The 20,201-nt window shown below is 47.9% G+C and overlaps 1 protein-coding gene across 2 annotated transcripts; it reads left to right on the top strand.

Annotated features, from left to right (window-relative positions):
* The first annotated feature begins 938 nt into the window (after positions 1 to 938).
* ACER1 (alkaline ceramidase 1) lies at positions 939 to 19,657 on the top strand. 2 transcript variants are annotated; one of them, XM_041763929.1, is made up of 6 exons: positions 939 to 1,088; positions 14,046 to 14,155; positions 14,235 to 14,376; positions 15,202 to 15,339; positions 18,190 to 18,327; positions 18,611 to 19,657. In XM_041763929.1, exons 1-6 carry the CDS (start codon positions 946 to 948, stop codon positions 18,774 to 18,776), a joined length of 837 nt encoding a protein of 278 aa, XP_041619863.1. In that variant the 5' UTR covers positions 939 to 945; the 3' UTR covers positions 18,777 to 19,657. The 2 variants fall into 2 exon arrangements, with proteins under 2 accessions (XP_041619863.1, XP_041619864.1); XM_041763930.1 differs by having other exon boundaries at positions 14,041 to 14,155.
* Positions 19,658 to 20,201: the final 544 nt, after the last annotated feature.

The raw sequence follows: 20,201 nt of genomic DNA, 5'->3' as shown, positions 1-20,201 counted from the left end.
AAATCCTTAAAAAAATCTTAATAAAAAAAACCCAAAACCATTGGGTCTATCCCTCGTCCTCCCCATAGTACAGATAAGCAAACAGGTGGATTCACTTGCCCAGGTCATACAATTTAGGAAGGGGGGCAACTCAGAATTCAAATCCAGGCCTTGCTGATTCTAAAACCAGAGCTTTCCATAGCCCTCGGAAGCCAGGACTAGGGACCCAAGGCCTGGGAGTCTGCAGATTTTCTCCCTTCATGGGGATCTTGAAGGTGGCCCAAGGTAGAAGTCAGGACACTCTGGGTTTTGACCAGGCAAGAGACCTGGCTGCAATTCAGCCCAATCTCCCATAACACAGACAGGAAGACCTAGGCCCCCAAAGGTGAAATGAGCGGGCCAGGTCACATAGCCAAGGACTCCGAGGCGGCTGAGCCAGGCCCATTGGGGTGGGCGTGCTACCCACTGTTGCCCCTGCTGTGGGAAGTAGCGGCATGGAGCTTGGGCAGCGTGGAGGTAGGTAGACTTGATGGTTAAGAGCCTGGAATCTGGTCTCAACTCCCTGTTTTCACCACCTTGCATGCCCTCAGCCAGTGACTTTGCTCTTTCTGCCTCAGTTTGCTCATCTGTAAAATGGGGCTAGCCAGGATCCTCCTCTCAATGGGCTCATTCATTATTACTAATCTGATAGCAGTCCCCCTGACTCCCACTCCTAGTGGGTAGGGGTGGGAGGCGTGCTCCCTGACCTCCCCAGTCCCCATCCTCCCCCTCTCCCCGGATGATGCCAGCCCCTCTGCTTATGCCCAGGGCAGCCACCCCGCCACCACCGCACAGCGAGGCTGCCCTGGTGCAACCGGGGAGTGGTTCAGCAGGTTTTTCCTCTCAGCCTGCCTACCTGCCTGCCTGCCGTGGGGCAACCAGCTGTCCTCTGCCTGTCTCACCTGGGCCGGGCCCTTCTAGGCTCTCATGCTCCTCTCTGCCAGACTGAGCCAGCGGGCAGAGGGTGCCGCATCACGATGCCCAGCATCTTCGCCTACCAGAGTTCCGAGGTGGACTGGTGTGAGAGTAACTTTCAGCACTCGGAGCTGGTGGCCGAGTTCTACAACACGGTGAGGTCCAGGGCGGAGGGCCGGGGGTGGCGGTCCTAACAGCCCGGGGTGCAGGCCCGACTTCTCCACATGGTCGCAGGGAGAGCCTGCCTCAGTGTTCACCGCATCCGAGCTTTTGCTCGTTTGTTAGGCAAGGAGCGCTGGCTTTCATTCATTCGTTGGTCTTTATTTGGCATCGGGCTCCGTGGTAGGTTTTGGAAATGCAGCAGGGCCCAGGAAAACAGCCAGCCTCTGCCCTCCTGGAGTGGAGGACAAAGCTGTGACTCCAGGCATTCACAACCCAGGGTGATGGCGCAAAGGGAGATGCACAGGCAGCCTGGGGGAGTAGGGAGGGCATGAGCCAGTGGTGGTGGTGGTGGTGGTGGGATCAGGAAGGGCTTCCAGGGGGAGGTGACTGTGTCTAGTTTGTTCTCAGCTGTATCCCCAGCCTACGTGGACCAACTCATTCCAGTTTGCGGGGGCCTGTCCTGGTTTCAGCATTGAGAGTCCCATGTCCCGGGGACCGCTCCAGTCTGGGGATACCAGCAACTGTGGGTGATCCTTCCCCCAGCCCTTGCTATTGGGGCCATATTAGAAAGGCTCCAAATGCCTAACTGGCACTGGCATTTCAGCAAAACCTGGAAGATGCAAAGCAGCCAAAGATGCAGGTGTCCGTGCTACCCCTGTACGGGGTGCTGGGGAGACTGCTGTGCATGAGGCAGGTTGCCTACCTTCCTGGAGCCCGTGGGATGGTGGGTGATGAGGCCATGTGCTTTGCTCTGGACCCTGCACAGAGCGAGGGTGCTCAGTAAGTGGCAAGTGATGCAAACATACCTTAATTGAGCACTTAGTGTGTGGCAGGCGTTGTACTACACATTTTACAGGGAAAACCTTGTTTAATCTTCACGTTGACTTTGAGAATTAGGCATATAGGGTTCATCCTGTTGTCCAGGTGAGGAAATGACCTTCAGGGAGGCTGAAAGATATGCCAAGGGTCACCCCAACACTCAGAGCTAGAATTTGAACTTGGGGTTTCCAAGAGATTGTTTTGGGGGGATGGGGCAGCAGGAGTTCAGTCTCGGGCTGGCCTGGCTGCTTTGGCCCTGCTTGACCTCACCGCTTTCCAGAGCGGGGAGGTGGGGGTTTAGGATTCAGGGGTTCCTTGTGATCTCCACGGCTCTTGCTCCTCCTGACAGAGACACTGACTCTGGTCCTCAGTCCCCTCACCTGATGATGGGAGAGGGATGAACGTGCTCAACTCTGAGGTGGAGAAGAGGTGTGAGGTTCTGGGACCCTGCTCTCTGGATTCTCTGGCAGCCCACCCCGAGGCGGGGGGTCCTCACAGAAGGCACCGAGAAAGGGCTGACTTAGGCCTGGGCTGAGCCTCCCGTCTAGCTGCACATGACCATGCAAAATAGCCTTCCCTTCAACCCTCCTCGGGCCTGTCTATAAATGCAGCAAGCTGAGCGACTGGGAGACGCACTCTGCAGGAGACATGGTCATGACACATACTAGACTTCTACATCATCATCACCCAGTACCTGCATTTCCAGATACTTATCAAACAGAAACAAAAGTTTCGCAAATTAATAGTTACCTTTCCCTGGTGTGAACACACTTGGACATTTCCTCTCCTATTGAACAGGCTCTTGCAAAACAGACCAGGGCACGAGGAATTGCACCCAAGCCATGTTACAAAGGCTCTCCCCGAGATTTTCTCCTTCCAGACGCTTCTGAGTATCTCAGACCCATCACTAGAGCTAATAAATCATAGAGTTCAGGGGGTGGCAAGCGTTTGCTACAAAGGCCAGATATTAACTATTTTTGGCTGTTCAGGCCAAACAGTCTGTATGGAAATGACTGAGCACTACCATTGTACCTGGAAAGCAGCCACAGATTATGAACAAATGAGGGTGGCCGGGTGCCAATAAAACTTTATTTATGGACACTGAAATGCACATTTCATTAACTTTCACATGTCACAAGATATGCTTTAATCTTTTCAGCCATTTAAAATTATAAATGTCGCTCTTAGCTCACGAGCCATACAAAACAAGACAATGGGTGGATTTGGCACAGGGGCCAGAGTTTGTCAGCTTCTAATATAATTATATATATATTAGAATAATATAATTTTATATGTGTGTGTATATGTGTGTGTGTATGTGTGTATATATATATATATGTATAAAATAACCAGCCAAATAGAAAACAATAAGATCTTTTTGGCCTCTCAAATCAGTAATTTATTTATTTTTTATTTTTTTTATTATTTTATTTTATTTTTATTTTTTAATTTATTTTTATTTTTAAAAATTTTTTAAATTTTTAAAATTATTTTAATTTATTTATTTATTATTTTTAATTTTTTATCAAATCAGTAATTTAAAAGTGAATTTATTTTTATTTTATTTTACTTTATTTTTTTAATGAATTTATTTTGTAGTGAATGTGGGCACACTCGTATTTTGCACCTTCCCATGGGCAATTTGTCAAGTTGTGTTGAGACATAGATTTACAAATAGCACCACCTCTGATCCGACTCCATCATTGCACCTCCAGACACTTGCATCAAAGAGATAATCCCAATAGAAAACAAAATTCATATGTAAAGTCCTGTCTGAGTCATTTATAATTGCAATAAATAAATGAATACATAAAAAGGAAGCCATAACATTTTCACTAGCCTATGTAGGGCTGAATATATTCTGGTCAAATACTATGCAACTCTTTATTTTTTATTTTAAAAGATTTTGTTTATTCATGAGAGACACAGGGAGAGAGGCAGAGACACAGGCAGAGGGAGAAGCAGGCTCCCCATAGGGAGCCCGAGGTGGAACTGGATCCCCAGACCCCGGGATCACACCCTGAGCCAAAGGCAGACACTCAACCACTGAGCCACCCAGGCGTTCCTATGCAGCTCTTTAAAAGCATGTTTTTGATCGAGGTATGTAAATGAAGACAAAATTCGTAGCAAAAAAAATTTTTTTTAAAGGTTTTAAGCTGAAAGCCCGACGTGAGGCTTGATCCCAGGACTCTGAGATCATGATTTGAGCCAAAGGCAGACAGATACCTAAACAACTGAGCCACCCAGGCACCCCCTTAGCAAGAATTTTTTTCAAAAATTGATTCTCATTGATTTCATCATGATCCGTTTAGGGAGTCTCTTCACTCTGCAGAATCTTTTATTTTCTCAGTTCAGTGCTTTCAAGGTTCGCTAGTCTGGAGTGGGGGGAGGCAGAGCCAAGCCCCACACGATCAGGGTGAAGAAGAAGGCAGCACTTGAGGACTCAGCTCAGGTGTTGGCAAGTTTCATAGTGGAGGGTACCTAGGGTTTGGGTTTTGAAAGATGAATAGAAGAAAATAATAATAATAAAAATAAATAAAAATAAAAATAAAAAGAAAGATGAATAGAAGCTTGCCAAGTAGGGTAGTAGTCGAGAAAAGGGTAGAAGAAGAGAGAATACAGATGTACTCACCTTGGAAGTAAAAGAGAGGGTGTACAGTTTGGGGAGAGGAAGTGTGTTTCTGTGGCTAGAATATGAGAAGAGATGAAGATGAACGAGCTTTGAGAACTGGGTCGGAGTATTTGAAATATACCCCATATTTACTGATGGACTCATTGGGTTCATTCATTCATTCATTCATTCAACATCAGTGCCATGAATCAACCCGTGCTGATTGATCTGGGGGTCCCAAGGGAGGCTTGGTGCTCCCAGGATAAGGAAATGGGGTGTTTAGGATTAGAGCTGACCAGCCTCATGGTTAGCTGATGGCAGAGAGAGGGCAAAGGGGCCAGAATAGGAAGAGGGAGCCTTGGGGGCGGCACAGGAGGTCTCTGCTTGCTGAATGGGGAGAGAATCTCAAAGCTTAAAGGACGAGTAAATGTTCTCTAAGGCATATGGAGCAAACGGACCAGCATGAGCAAAGGTCTTGAGGTGACAGGGAACCGCAGGCCAAGGAACAGTTGGTGGCTTAAAGCCAGAGCTCGGGCTGCCTATGAAGGAAGAAATGAGGGCTGAGAGAAAAGTGGAGGAGGCTTCTGGGGACCAAGTGAGGAAGGCCTGGCAGGGGAGCGTGAGCTCCATGATGAAGGCACTGGGGAGCCATGGGTGACTTTTGAACAGCAAAGACTCAATGAGGTGGGCAGCGGTCAGGGCACCTGGTTGCTTTTCACAAATGAGCCTGGAGAGCCACGAAGGCATATTCAACAGGAACAGAGGTCAAGGGTGTGGGAAGGCCCTGGTCAGGTGGGATGGAGGAGAACTCAAGGTGTGGGCTGCTCCAGTTTGCTTCTGCTTGCATTGGCCTGGTGGCCTCCAGGTGTGGCCTCGTTCAGGGCCGCTGACAACTTAGGAGAGTTTCGAGTGGTGGCAGAGGAAGTGTCAAGGCTCCCTGGCTCTGAGAGGCAGCTGTGCTGCTGAATTTCTTTCCTGGGATCCTGCCAAAGCTCTGCATCAACGGGTCCTCTCCAAAAAGCTCCCCCTCAGATGCTTGGATACAGAGCAAAGGGATGGTATGTCTGGAGTGGGGAACCTTTGCGTAGGCAGAGGTGCAGTGGTGAGGGTAGTCTGGGGGAGGGATACCATAGGAATACAAAGAGGGACAGAGAGGTCAGAACGCGAGGGGGTGGGGGTGTAGGGTGCGATGCCCTTACCTCCTACAGCCTCCCCACTCTGTTTTTCTTTTTTTTTCCCCACCCCCTTTTTCAATTGAGCATTCCTGTTGCTGGCCTCAGCAGAGTGGGGATCCCAGTCCCTCTCTTACCTGCATGCTCTCTGAGCCCCTGGCTGTGGTAGCAGGTCCTATGAGTTCCTTTTATTTTTTTTAGATTTTATTTATTTATTCATGAGAGAGAGAGAGGCAGAGACACAGGCAGAGGGAGAAGCAGGCTCCATGCAGGGAGCCCGATGCAGGCCTTGATCCTGGGACCCAGGGATCATGACCTGAGCCCAAGGTCAACCACTGAGCCACCCAGACACTCTACTTCTAGACTCCTTCAGAAAATGCCTTCTGGGGATGACAGGAGGTCCAATTTGAGGAGATAATGACCCCTTCATCTCGTTCATGATTCAACAAGAATGGATTGAGTCAGGCGCTGTTTCAGGCTCTGGGGACACAGAGGTGACCAAAGCAAACAAAAACGTCTGCCCTCACAGGGCTGGTGTCCTGGGGTGGGTGGAGGAGACAGACAAAAAAAATAAAGTCAAAAGTACAGCATGCAGGTGGTATAGGGAAGAAAGACTCGTTCATTCATACGTTTGTTCGTTCATTCATTCATTCATTCATTCATTCATATTTATTCAGCAAATATTTACTGAGTACTTATTCTGGAAGGAAGTAGCTATGGGTGCTAATAGTAATTAACCCACAGGGCCACGGAGAGGATGAAACAGCTACTGGGCACCCCAAATGCTCATCATGGGTGAATGGACAAACACCCTGTCATTCATCCACACAACGGACTACTACTCAGCCATAAACAGGAGGGAAGCGCTGACACACGCCACACCTTAGATGAACCTCGAAAACGATTCTCGGTGAGAGAAGCCAGTCACAAGGCCACGTACTATAAAGATTCCATCCATATGAAATGCCCAGAAGAGCCAAACCTGTAGAGATAAGAAACAGATTAGTGGTTGTCCGGAGAGGTGAGGGCGGAGCAGGGGAGTGACTGCTCATGGGGACAGGGTTTGTTTTTTGGAGTGATGAGAATGTTCTGGAATTTAAAAATGTGATGGTCCTGCAACTCTGCGAATAGGCCACTGAAACCCACTGACTTGCACACTTTAAAAGGGTGAATTTCCCTTTAAAAGGGAAAATGTATGGGATTTATATGTCAATTGAAAAAAAAATTTAAAAAAAAACCTTACAGTTCCTGACACATCCTAAGCATCGAATAAACAAAGCTACTACTATTAGAGGTAAACACAGCACAGAGACATGGAAGTGTTAAGGTGTTCTTTTTTTAAAAAAATATTTTATTTATTTATTAATGAGAGACACACAGAGAGAGAGGCACAGACACAGGCAGAGGGAGACGCAGGCTCCACGCAGGGAGCCTGACGTGGGACTCGATCCCTGGACTCCAGGATCATGCCCTGGGCTGAAGGCGGGCTCTAAACCACTGAGTCACCCGGGGATCCCAAGGTGTTCATTTTATTTAGCAAATAGCACTTCCTGTAATCCTCCCAGTAATTTCACGAAGCAGGTAGTCTTATTCTCCACTATTTTACAAATGGGGAATAAAGGCTCAGAGAGTATATGTTTCCTCTTCAGGGTTGCATGGCGTGTAAATCGCAGGTGCACAAAAGTCACATATGCTGGAAGTGCCAGAGTTAAAGCCCGGGCCGCTCTGGTCCCAGAGCCTCTCATTTAATTAAGCACAGCGTTGTGAGGCCACCCTGTCACTGAGTGATTAACAATTAATTATGTGTGTTTTAATTCATGCAGGTAAGTCCTGTTCGGGGAGGGTGTAAGGCTGGTGCTCTAGCTCCGTGCCCCGGGCCCTGCACCAACACTCACGTGCATGTGTTGAGTGGATGTAGAGGGGGTCCTGGACAGGTGACAGAGCCAGGTGTGGGTGGTGGGAGTTCCAGCTTTGGCGGTGGGAAGAAAGGGCATGGGGATGTTCGGCGAGGTTCCTTGATTTGGTTGAGTCAGCAAATTTTTCTTGAGCGCCCACTGCGTGCCCAGAGAGCTGGGTGTTGGGGACGTAGCCAGGGATAAAACCAGTGTGCGTCATCCTCATGGAGGTCACCGGCCAGTGGGGAGGACAGGGACAATAAAGGAGTCAAGAATGAATGGATGAGGGCACCTGGGTGGCTCACTGGTTGAGCATCTGGCTTCGGCTCAGGTCGTGATCCTGGGGCCCTGGGATCGAGTCCCACATCAGGCTCCCCCATGGGGAGCCTGCTTCTCCCTCTGCCTGTGCTTCTGCTTTTCTGTGTGTCTTTCATGAATAAGTAAATGAAATCTTAAAAAAAAAAAAAAGAATGGATGGATGAAATCCACAAGTGAAGCAGTGGATGGGAGAGAAGCAGTGGGGTGGGGGGGTGGCAGGGAACATGAGAAAGGGGTTCCCCCACTGCCTTTTCCCAAAGCTGAAATGGCAGTCAGTTCAGGCCAATCTGCCTCCCTCTCTTCCTTCTTCCCTCCCTCCCTCTTCCCCTCCCTTCCTCCCCCATTCCTTCCTTCTCCCCTTTCCTTCTTCCAGACCTAAGGTACTCAGCCACATGTATTTGCCAGACACTCTGCTGCGTACTGGTGATCAAAAAGGCAAGTTCTTCCAGAATAACAGCACCCTGCTGTACACAGCCAGTACAGCACCTGTGCCAGGCTCATGGATGCATTATTTTTTTAAAAGATTTTATTTATTTAGTCATGAGAGACACAGAGAGAGGGGCAGAGACACAGGCAGAGGGAGAAGCAGGCCCCATGCAGGGAGCCCGATGCGGGACTCGATCCCAGGACCCCGGGATCACGCCCTGAGCTGAAGGCAGACGCTCAACCGCTGAGCCACCCAGGCGTCCCTGGATGCATTATTTACACGTCTTCTCTGCATGCATTATTCTCTACTGAGCACCTACTGTGTGTCAGGCATTGCTTTAGACGCCGGAGTTTCACAGCAGTGAGCAAAACTCTCCGACCCCTTGGGGAACCCTGGGTGGCTCAGAGGTTCAACGCCTGCCTTCAGCCCAGGGTGCAATCCTGGAGACCCAGGGTCGAGTCCCACACCGGGTTCCCTGCATGGAGCCTGCTTCTCCCTTGCCTGTCTCTGCCTCTCTGTCTCTCATGAATAAATAAAAATAATTTTTAAAAATCTTAAAAAAAAAACCAAAAACTCTCCGACCCCGTAGCACTTGGCTCTCTAATCCTCACTGTGATGCTTGGAGTCAGAGGAGGAAAAGGAGGCACGGAACGTCTCCCAAACCCTGACTGGATACACTGGTGAAGGCTTTGTTAGGGGGCGTTGCTGAGGTCCTTGGGCAAAATAGTAGATACTGAAGGAATGATTGATAAGCAAATGAATGAATGAATGAGTGAATGAATGAATGAATGAAAGCGAAGGCATCTCCTGGGGCTGGGACCCAGAGAGTCCAGCTGTGATCCTGGGCACGCGCCTCTCCCTCCTGGAAGAGTCTAGGTGGGGCCAGTGGTTGGGAAATGTGGGGGCCCAGCCCCAGAGGCAGGGAGGGAGGCCCCGGTAGGGGGCGGCCTCCGATGCTATCGGAGACTCTGGAGCCAGTTGGAGCTCATTAGAGGCTCCGCCCGTTTCTTTGCCCTCATTCTGCGTGCACTTGGGGCGTTATCAGAAATTTCTGTCTTGCTTGAGCTGGCTTCCGAGCTGGGAGCAAGGATAAGCCTGTCACTATTTCCTCCCATAACAACAATGCAGCAGTAACCCTTGCTGCTTGTGAGCTGGAACCACATCCCTGGCCAGGTAGTGTTTCGATGCCTGGCCTCATGCATTGCCTCTGCACAGCCTCCACACTAGCATTAATTATTCTCCTTCATTTTACTGCTGCAGGAAAGGGAGACCCAGAGACACTCGGTCACACAGCCAGGGCGCAGGGAAGCCCCCTCCTCATCACCGGTCTAGTCCTCTTGTCTTTTCGGGCAGGGGGTAAAAGCAAACTTTGGAGCTCCCCCAGAGCTGTGCAACCTCAGAGAAGTCACTCTCCCTCTCCGAGATCCAGTTTTCTCATGGCCACACAAGAACTAGAAAGCCAGATCTTGTGTGTGTGTGTGTGTGTGTGTGTGTGTGTGTGTGTATTAAAAGCAATACTTATAAAATTGTGCTGTCCAAAGATAAGAAAGTAACAGTCACAGCACCTTCTACCCAGAACTTTCCGGTTCTATGCAGAACTACAAGCCCTTCCGTCGAGTGTTTTCTTGCGTGTGACTGGTGATGCACATAAACGTGCTCTGAGATCTGGTCAGCAGGAAACGTTTATTGAGCACTTACTATTTCCAGTTCCTGAGGTTACAGTGGAGGACGGGGAAGACATGGAGGCTGTTCTCAAAGCCAGGTTTAGGGGGAGAGTGAGACAGTTTCAGGACAGCTGGACAAGTGTTAGGATAGAGGGACCGGGCACAAAAGAAGACCACCTGACTCTCCCTTGGGGGATTGGGAGGGCTTTATCAAAAAGTGATGCCCAGGTGAAAGATGGAGTAGCAGTTGGCCTGGCGAAGAGGGGTAAGTGGGGACAAAGAGTGCTCCAGGCAGTGGGAACAGCCTGTGGAAACCTTTGGAGGTTAAGGGGTGAGAGAAAGTATGGCTCATTTGGAGGAGCTGACTTATCCCTTCCACCTCGACTATAAAGTTAAAGGTGGAGAGAGGTGAGTTATAGAGGGAGTTTACAAGGCAGGTTTAAGAGTTTGGATTTTATTTATGGGAATCGCAGATGTATCTTAAATGGAGGGTTCAGAGTTCAGGAAACTGGTTGGCTCAGCATCTTCAGCTGTGCTCAGTACACCCAAGGGCTGGCATTTGTTTGAAAGCAGAAGGAACGTCGGATTGGTTTAGGATTTTTCCCATTCAGCATCCATGGCACCATTTTCCCTATGGCAGCCAACTGCCCCTCTCCTACTGGTTATGTTCTCAATGGGATGGTCAATCAAGGTGCTCCCCATCTTCTGGCCTAGGTGGGGCTGTGGCCCAGGCAACATCTCCAGAATTTGAATCTTGGGCCTGGATTCATTCATGCCCAAAGTTGGTCCCTGAAGAGATTGTCCATTTGAGCCTCAGAGCTGTTCTGATTTCTGGTTGTCCTTGTCTTCTGCAATTCTTTGGATTGATGAGCTCCCCATAATAAATGACTGAATGAAAAATAAATAACTACACACATATTTTTTTATTTAAGGTGTAAGTTCACAAGTTCATTTTTTTGTTGTTGTTGTTGTTGCTTGCTACCAAAGAAACCCAGCTCATACGCCAACGGTGATGGTTTTGCTGGATTCAAGCGTTAGAAAGCTAGCTTAAGCAAAAACAAAAAACAAAAACCAAACCAAACAGGAAGAATGCATTGGATAGGCACTGAGGTGTCTTAGAAAATGGAGAGATGAGTTGCTGGCGAGGGCTGGGATCCAACATAGGTCTGTAGGATTCAGCACAAGGCAGGTACCACCCTTGAGTATTTGCCTGTGTTCTCAGCCTTGTCTGTGGTGGTGGCAAGACGGCTGCCATATCTTAAACACTGGGACAATACCCCAAGACCTTAGAGAGTTGACAATGGTGCAACTCAATTTTGGTGACTCTCAGGCTCTGTGTCTGCTCCACGTTTCAAATTCCCAAGAAAATCAGATTGGCCCGGTTTGGGGTAGGTGTCTACTCCAGTGGGATTGGGTCTCAGGATGCAGACATGGCATGTGTGTTCTTGGGTGGCCACTGTGACCTAGGCTGTGCCAGAGATGTGTTCGACATTGTCCGTTGGTGGACATCAGACACCATGATACGGAAAGCAAGGACATGGGGTGGGAACATGGGCTGCGGAACCAGTTTGCCAAAGGTTCTCAAATTGTGGTCTTTGAGCTGGTTCATCATCACGCAAGGAGAGCCATGGGCTTCCCTAGAACTGGAAGGACTCCTGCCTTGGGAACTTGTCTTGATACCCAGGACCTAGCATCCTAGATGGTGACCTTGTATCAGGTAAATGGTTTCCCCACACCCGCTACTGTGCTCTGTATTTTTTCAAAATTAAATTATGGTTGACGTAGAATATTATGTTAGTTTTAGGTGTACAACACAGTGACACAGTGATTTGACAATTATATACATTACACAGTGCTTTCTACGATTAAGCGGAGTCACCATCTATCACAATAAAATGTTACTATAATATTACTGACTATCCCCCCTATGCTGCACTTTTCATCCCATTGACTTGTTTATTTTATAACTGGAGGTTTGTACCTCTTCGCCTGTTTTACCCATTCCCCCACCCCTTCCCCTCTGGCAACAACCAGTTTGTTCTCTGTATTTATAAGTCTGTTCTGTCTTTTTGTTTGCTCGTTTGTTTTGTTTTTTAGATTCTACATATTAAGTGAAATCATATGGTATTTGTTTTTCTCTGACCAATTTTACTTGGCAAAATACCCTCTAGGTCCCTCCATTTTGTCACAAATGGCAAGATTTCATTCCTTTTATGGCTGAGTACTACTAGTCCATTGTATATATTATATTATATTATATTATATTATATTATATTATATTTTATATATTGGCTGTTGTAAATAAAGCTTCAATAAACACAGAGGTGAATATGTCTTTACAAATTAATGGGGTTTTTTTTTGGGGGGGGAGTAAATGCCCAGCAGCAGAATTACTGGATCATATGATATTTATATTTCTAATTTTTTGAGGAACCTTCAGAGTGGCTACACGAACTTGCATGCCCACCAACAGTGCATGAGGGCTTCCTTTTCTCCAAAGTCTTACCCAACACCTGTTATTTCTTCTTCTTCTTCTTTTTTTTAATACCAGCCATTCTGACTGGCATGAGGTGATAGCTCATTGTGGTTTCGACTTACATTTCCTTGTGCTCTTTATTTTTGAGTCAGCATCCTTCAGACTCAGGTTCTGAGAAATAACGGAGCGCCCTGGTTAACAGGGCACTATTTCTTCACTTTCTGAGATGGGACACGGGGGATGGGGCATTTACAAGGGGAAGATTTTATTGGAGAGAGAAGGATGTAATTGAGTAAGCCAGCTGGCTGACCTCAAGTTGGCAGGTAGATGACTGCGAGGACACTTGTTTCTGAGCTCATGTGAGAGACACACCATGGTCCAGATATATCTGGGGGGAACACTGAGGGGACTTTGAAGTCCTGTATCAGTGGCCAGGGACTCTGAACCCTTGAAATTCTGTACATTCACCCTCTTTTCCTTTTAGAAACAAGATAGAAATGTCAATGAATCTATTACTTTTTTCTTTCTCAAATGTGAGCTACATTTATCAAGATTGCAAATGTACTTGTCACCTTAATTGTACTCACAAACTACTGAGGCCTGGGGATCTCTGGGTCAACAACATGAAAAGGCAAATGGCATTATGCATATGACACAAATGCAGATATGGTAGGTTAGAGCATTGAATTTACTCCTCACAGTTAGTGAGACGGGGAGCATAGATCCAATCCCATGTCACTTGGATGCAGAAGCCCGTAACTGGGATGCTTTGGTTTCAAATGAAACAGCCCACTAAAAACAGCTTAAATAGAAAAAATAATATCTTATTATTTTTTGAAATGGAAGCCTAGAGGTAGGTGGTTCTGGAATGTTAACTCAGCAGCTCAACATTATCAAGCTACTTGGCTTTGCTGTTCATGGAGAAGTGGTCCTGGTAATAATGTCCAGGGACACCGCAAGGTCTCTGAGGCCTTTCAGAAGTTCCTCGAGGTGAAAATTACTTTCATAATAATACAAAGATTGTATGTGCTTTTTCCACTCTGAGGATCTCACCAGGGTACGATGGAATCTTCTAGTGGCTTTGTGATGAGTAATGACATCATCTTTCAGATGGCCAAGGGAATATGTGCTTGCATAGTCCTGGGTTTTGAAAATTTCTCAGTTTCAATATCTAACAGTCAATCTTGATAAATGTAGCTCACATTTGAGAAAGAAAAAAGTAATAGATTCATTGACATTGACATTTCTATCTTGTTTCTAAAAGGAAAAGAGGGTGAATGTACGCAGAAGGTTAGTAGATAGTCTTTGCCATACTCACTGAATGAATGAATGGGCTCATAGAATAACAGATGGATTATTGATTATTCCAACGAATGGAATGTATTGATGACTGGTAGACTGCCAAGATCAACTGAAAGAATGACAAACTCTGGGTTGATTAATTGCCTGAAAGAGCACAGGTCGACCAATTGGCTAATAACTGAGGGTTTGGACACAGGGGCAGCCCCGCTCTGCCTCCACTTCTGACAACGCCCCCCCTGTCCCCAATGTCCTCTTTTCCAGTTCAGCAATGTCACCTTCTTCATCTTTGGGCCTCTCATGATGTTTCTGATGCACCCCTATGCCCAGAAACGCTCCCGCTATGTTTACATCATCTGCATCCTCTTCATGGTCATAGGTAGGTGGGGGTCTGTGACAGTGGGGTGGTAGGGGTGGGGACAGCCCCTTTGACCACCTACCTTTGTCTCTTGCTCCAGGCCTGTTCTCCATGTACTTCCACATGACGCTTAGCTTCCTGGGCCAGCTGCTGGATGAGATCGCTATCCTGTGGCTGCTGGCCAGTAGCTACAGCATATGGATGCCCCGCTGCTACTTTCCCACTTTCCTAGGAGAGAACAGGTGGGGCGGGGGCTGGTCCTCTGTTGATCCTACCAGAGTCCATCTGGGCTCCAGGGTCACTCCCCGAGCCCACTTGAGATCCTTGGAAACCCTCACCTGATCACCCCAGGGTTTTCCCCTGACCCTACCTGACTTAACTGGCTGCCAGAGACTCCTCCTTTGAGTGACTTGAGACCCCTGGAAATCCTCTCCTGATCCTACCCAAAGAGTGTGGAACCTTCTCCAGAACATATCCAAAGCCACCTGGGGGTCCCAGGAACCCATGCCTAAGCTTACCTGGGCCCCAAAGACCTCTCTCCTAAGCCTATCACCTGAGCCCCCTGTAATTTTTCTTGGATTCTCCTGGGCCCCTCTCTTGACCTGAGACCCCTCTGAATCTCTCTCCTGACCCTATTTGACCTACCTGAGCCTTCCAGGACCCCTCTCCTGATAGTGTCTGGGACCTCTGTAATCCCTTCCTTAATCTTACTCATCTCCCCTAAATCCTTTGTTTGACCTCACCTGAGCCCTGAAACCCATAACAGATCAGGGTTGTGATCTGTTATGATCTGATCATGATCTAAGCCCCCGAGACCCTCTCATCATCCTACCCACCCCCACCCCTGTGGCCCCCTTCAGACCCTGCCTGGGCCTACCTGGGATGTTTCATCAGACCCTTCTGATGAGCCCACCTGGGAACTTTAAGACCTGTTTCTGGGTCCAGTTGGGCTCCCTAGAACCCCTTCCCTTTGCTCATCTACCTCTGCCACAAGATCTCCTGACCCTGCCTGAAGCCCCCAGGTCCCTCCCAGCTACCCTCCCACAACTGAGTCCTTCTTTTCCCAGGCCCCATTTCATCTGCTTTGTCATCATCACCACTGTGATCAGCACCTTCCTGTCCTTCCTGAGGCCCGTGATCAACGCATATGCCCTCAACAGCATCGCTGTGCACATCCTCTACATCGTGTTCCAGGAATATAAGAAGTGGGTGGTGGTTACAGACCTGCCTGGGAAGGTGGTTCCCATCCCCCTCCAAGCAGTCCCCTCACCTCACATACCACGTCTCAGGCACAGAGTTCTCATTGATTCCAGGCTTAAGGGAGGGATGTCCCATCCCCAAGATCATCTACTAACAAGGGGCAGGGTTAGGATTGGAACCTAAGGCTGAAACCCTAAACATACATACAAGCAGAGACTGTTGAACGAGAAACCTCTGTGTGCCCACTAACCAGTCCTGAAAACCATCAGCATTTTGCCAACCTGCATTATACATACCCCCCAAAGATTCCATACACTGGCATCCATTAACTTTTCAGGATTTTACTCTCCCAAATAAAGAATTATTATTTTTTTAACCCATACTAGGTCCTGGCAGGACAGAGAGAGGTCTCTGAAATGGAGCCGTTTGAGGGGAGCTGAATAAAAGGGTTATTTACAAAGGAAAGAGCAGGTATACGAAAATAACTAGGGATCATTTAGAACCACTGTGCTGATAAGAGTGGGATCCTATGACCATCAGGAGACCTGGGGTGGGGGGCGATGGGAGGGAGTGATGACAAGAGTCTGGAAGGAGAGAGTCCTGTGGAAAGGGACTCCTTAACAAGAACCGTGACCTCCAGTTTCTGGTTGCAGCTACCCTGAGCCAACCCCACATGGAGGAGGCCAGGAAAATAAATATTCTAACCATACCCCTCCCTGACCCTTTAGTTTCTTGCAGGAGTGCTCCATTGGCCAACCCAACTGGAAACCATGGCCAACCCAATTGGAAGCCATTGGCTAATCCAACTAGAAACCATTGGCTAATCTAATTGGAAGCCCAAGGACAAGAGAGCCCTGGATTCAGTCCACACAGCCCAGCACCCCACCTCCCTGGGGGCATAGGGCAGAATGGAGAGGGGTAGAGAAGGATCTAGAGGGACAGATGGAAGACATGGCACACACAGGGCTAATCAAGTTGACAATGCCCAGATTGCACCAATGTTGCCTCGGCTTCTCAAGATGCCTTCTTACAACCAGTCTTGTTGAAATTGGGATGCAAACACAATCAATTTTGTCATAGCAGTCTCACCCTCTCTCCCCTATCTTCATGCCTCTGATTTGATAACAGAAACTCCATCATTTGTCCTGGAGAACATTCTAGGTTTGGCGGTCTGTTTCCTGTGGTATCTTTCATTGTGTGTGTGTGTGTGTGTGTTTAATTTTTAAAAATTTCTTGAAAATCAATAGTTAGATCTAGATTTAGGTTTACATATTTTGAGGCCAGAATATTTCATGTGTGCTGCTGGGCGTTTCTTGTTCCATGCCATTAGGACCCCATAATGAGTGGTTGCTCCACAGTTAGTGCTATTAAGGTTGATCAGTGGATTCAGATGGTGTCATTTCCTTCCTTTATTATAAAGTTTTCTACCGACTTTTCACCTAATGATTTCCGCAGCCATTCAGGCACACCGCTCCCATCCATAGATTCATTCATTAGTGGTTGCAAAAGCGTGGTTTGCAGATTCCATTATTTCTTTTGCAATGATTTCCTGGAGTTCTTCCATCAAGGACTTTCGCTCATCAACCTGGAAATACAGTTGGCACAGAAATGCCAGGATGGATAATTGATTCTTTCCCTTAATTGATCTATTTTCAGAGTAATGAGTTGGGGCCTTAGCCATCTCTAGTAGGGACCAATGAAATTAAAAAACAAGTATTATTATGAACTCATAGATGTTTATATCTCAGAAGTGATTCAATTCATTGCAGTCGCTGTGCTATATTTTTAACTTTTTTATTTTGTTTTTTAAAAGATTTTATTTATTTATTCATGAGAGAGAGAGAGAGAGAGAGAGAGAGGCAGAGATACAGGCAGAGGGAGAAGCAAGCTCCATGCAGGGAGCCTGATGGGGGACTCGATCCCGGGACCCCAGGATCACGCTCTGGGCCGAAGGCAGGCGCTAAACCACTGAGCCACCCAGGGATCCCCAACTTTTTTATTTTGAAGTAGTTACAGACTCATGACAAGTTGCAAAAATAGTGCAGAGTCTTGGGTATCCTTCATCCATCTTCCCCCAGCCCCTCCCAATGGAGCATCCTGTGTAACCATAAAACAACCTCAAAAGGAGGAAATTGATGATGAAACAATGCTGTTAACCAGATCCTCAGACTCTATATTCATATTTCACCAGTCCCTACTCATTATTATTTTTTTTTTTCATTATTGTTTTTTGATGTTCAAACCATCCCATTTTAGACTCTGGGGCACACAGGAATTATTGCCTCTTTCCTAAAGGATGCTGGGTCAGCTCCGCTTTTAGAGAAACGGATTCTGATATTGAGTTGTCCCAAGACATGGCCTCCAGAGAATTTGCCCTCCCACCCACGGACATGCACATTCCCATAGCCACACAGTCATGAATTCTCATCCACTGCCTCACAGGTGTGCACACACTTACAGCCCCAAACACAAACAGGGGAGGGCTTATTGGTTAAGAAATCTGCAGCCTGACAAACCTGGTTCAGACCCCGGCTCTGCCATTTACTCGCTGTGTAACCTTGGGTGGGGCTGGAGCATACCTTAATCTCACATGCCTGTTTTCTCATCTACAAAATGAGAATGATGGCATTGTTGTGAGGACTGAGTTTTTAATCTGAAGAACTTTCAGAACTGCATGTGGCATCCTATATGTGCTCAGCAAATGTTAGCAATACTCACAAATTAGGCCCTCTCCCTCTCGTACTCTTGGCCATTCCCTCCTCCCAGCCTCGTGGCCTTGGAGGGAGGAATTTCCCATCAGCCCCTTCAGGCTCTGCTACCTGAGTCAGGCTCTGGTCTTCATCTTCTCTCCCTAGGACCAGCAATAAGGAGCTTCGGCATATAATGGAGGTCTCCGTAATTTTATGGGCTTTTGCGTTGACCAGCTGGATCAGTGACCGCTTGCTTTGCAGTTTCTGGCAACAGATCAATTTCTTTTACCTGCATAGCATCTGGTAAGCATTTGCCTAGTGATATGGGGCCCCAGAACCAGAAAATCTCAGATGCCAGGGCTTGGAGCAGGGACCAGGGGGCAGAGAGGGGAAGCACACAGATATTGGGACTTGTGTGTGTGTGTGTGTGGGGGGGCTGGTTTCAATCAAGGGTCTGATCCAAAAGGTCCCTTTGGGTGGTCAGGATCCATAAGAAGTGAGAGGAGAACCACGGTGGGGGCATCAAGCTAGCTCAGGGGCATCCTGGCATCTTGCACCCTCACCACCCTCTCCCTGCACCCCACAGGCATGTGCTCATCAGCATCACCTTTCCTTATGGCATGGTTACCATGGCCTTGGTGGACGCCAGGTATGAGATGCCAGGTCACACCCTCAAAGTCCGCTACTGGCCTCGGGACACTTGGCCTGTGGGGCTGCCCTATGTGGAAGTCAGTGACAACAAGAACTGCTGATGTCGGCTAGTTCCTTGACTACCCAAGCACCTGCCAACTCACCTGCATCTTGGGGAGGGAGCCCTGCATCAGGAATCTGAGAGGCACTCACGGTTCTTTCCTTCAGCTCCCTTTCCCCGTCCTCCTTGTCCTGCATGGCCCCACCCCAAGACAAGTGATGACTTCCTGAGCCTTCTGTGCAGCAATCTGATGACCCTGGGGGAGCTGCCTGGCATAGCTCCCCATCCACGACCTGTCCTTATTCTCTTTCATTTCTTCCTTTGTGTTCACTTTGTGAGGCTGGATCACCAGGTGCTGTGAGGACCTGGCAACCACTGGGAAGGACTTCAGGCTGAGGCTTGGTGCCCAGGCACTTCATAAATAGTGGCAGTCACTACCAGACCCTTTGGACCTGTCTTTGGCCATGCAATGTCCCTGGGACTTGAGGGGCATCCCAGAGAACAGACACCTCATTCTGCACTCACTCATGTGTGTGGAGACCTTGCAGGGTCTCATGGGGCCACCTCACTGGTAGGCAGTGAAGCAACATGGAGGCCCAGACTGGGTAATCTGGCTGTCGTTGGGGCATGAGTATCAGAAGGGGAGCAGGGGTGAGCTCTTAAAGTGAGAGGAGAACAAGAAGATGATTTAAAAAAAAAACCCCAACAACAACAACAACACCACCTCAACAAGAACAAGAAGAGGATGATTTCCATGGTGGTTAAGAGCACAGGGCTTGGGGTTAAGCAGATGTAAGCTCGAATCCTGCTCCACCATTCTGCAGCTGTATAATCTGGGGGAAGTGATTGTTCTCTCCTTTGAAGCTCAAGCACCTGTAATAAGTCTGTGATGTGAAAATGTTTCTCCCGTCATGGGATTTTTGCTTGGATAAAATATGTATAAAAAGCATTTATCATGGAGTCTGGAGAACATCTAAATTTATCGCTCCTTCATCCTTTAACCCCTCCCTCTCTCCACCTATATCATTCTCTCAGTCATCTGTTTTCCCACTCATTCATTCATTCATTCATTCACCTCTTCAACAAATACATATTGAGTTCCTACTCTATGTCTGACACTACCCACTGGCGGTGCAAGACAACAAGGATGCAGTGTCCCTATCTAATGAGGAGACACATGTTAGACAAATAAAAAGACAAATAAGGCTCTTCCAGACATTAATACCTGCGAAAATATTAAAGCAGGTGATGCTTTAGAGAACCATGAGGCATGGAAGCAGCCTTTTCAAATGGGTGCTCAGTGGGGGAATGCACTTTCCAGGTGAACCCTCAATGACAAGAGGGGACCAGCCATACTGAGAGCTGGCTGGGCAAGACCATTCTGGGGAGAGGGAATGGCAGGTGTGAAAGTCCCAGGGTGTGGATGAACTGGTGTGAGAGAAAGAACACTCTCGCTGGAGCTTAGTAAATGAGGGAGAGTGTAGAG

Source organism: Vulpes lagopus, chromosome 7 (assembly GCF_018345385.1).
Source record: "Vulpes lagopus strain Blue_001 chromosome 7, ASM1834538v1, whole genome shotgun sequence".
NCBI classification, from domain to species: Eukaryota; Metazoa; Chordata; class Mammalia; order Carnivora; family Canidae; genus Vulpes; species Vulpes lagopus.
This window is presented reverse-complemented; position numbering and strand designations above follow the sequence as displayed.

Bases quoted from the DNA above. Each gene is read 5' to 3' on its own strand.
- ACER1 (XM_041763929.1), top strand. From the start codon at position 946: ATGCTCCTCTCTGCCAGACTGAGCCAGCGGGCAGAGGGTGCCGCATCA. The intron at 15,340-18,189 runs GTGGGTGGTGGT...TTCTCTCCCTAG, and splicing joins GTGTTCCAGGAATATAAGAA to GACCAGCAATAAGGAGCTTC. The intron at 18,328-18,610 runs GTAAGCATTTGC...TGCACCCCACAG, and splicing joins TTTTACCTGCATAGCATCTG to GCATGTGCTCATCAGCATCA.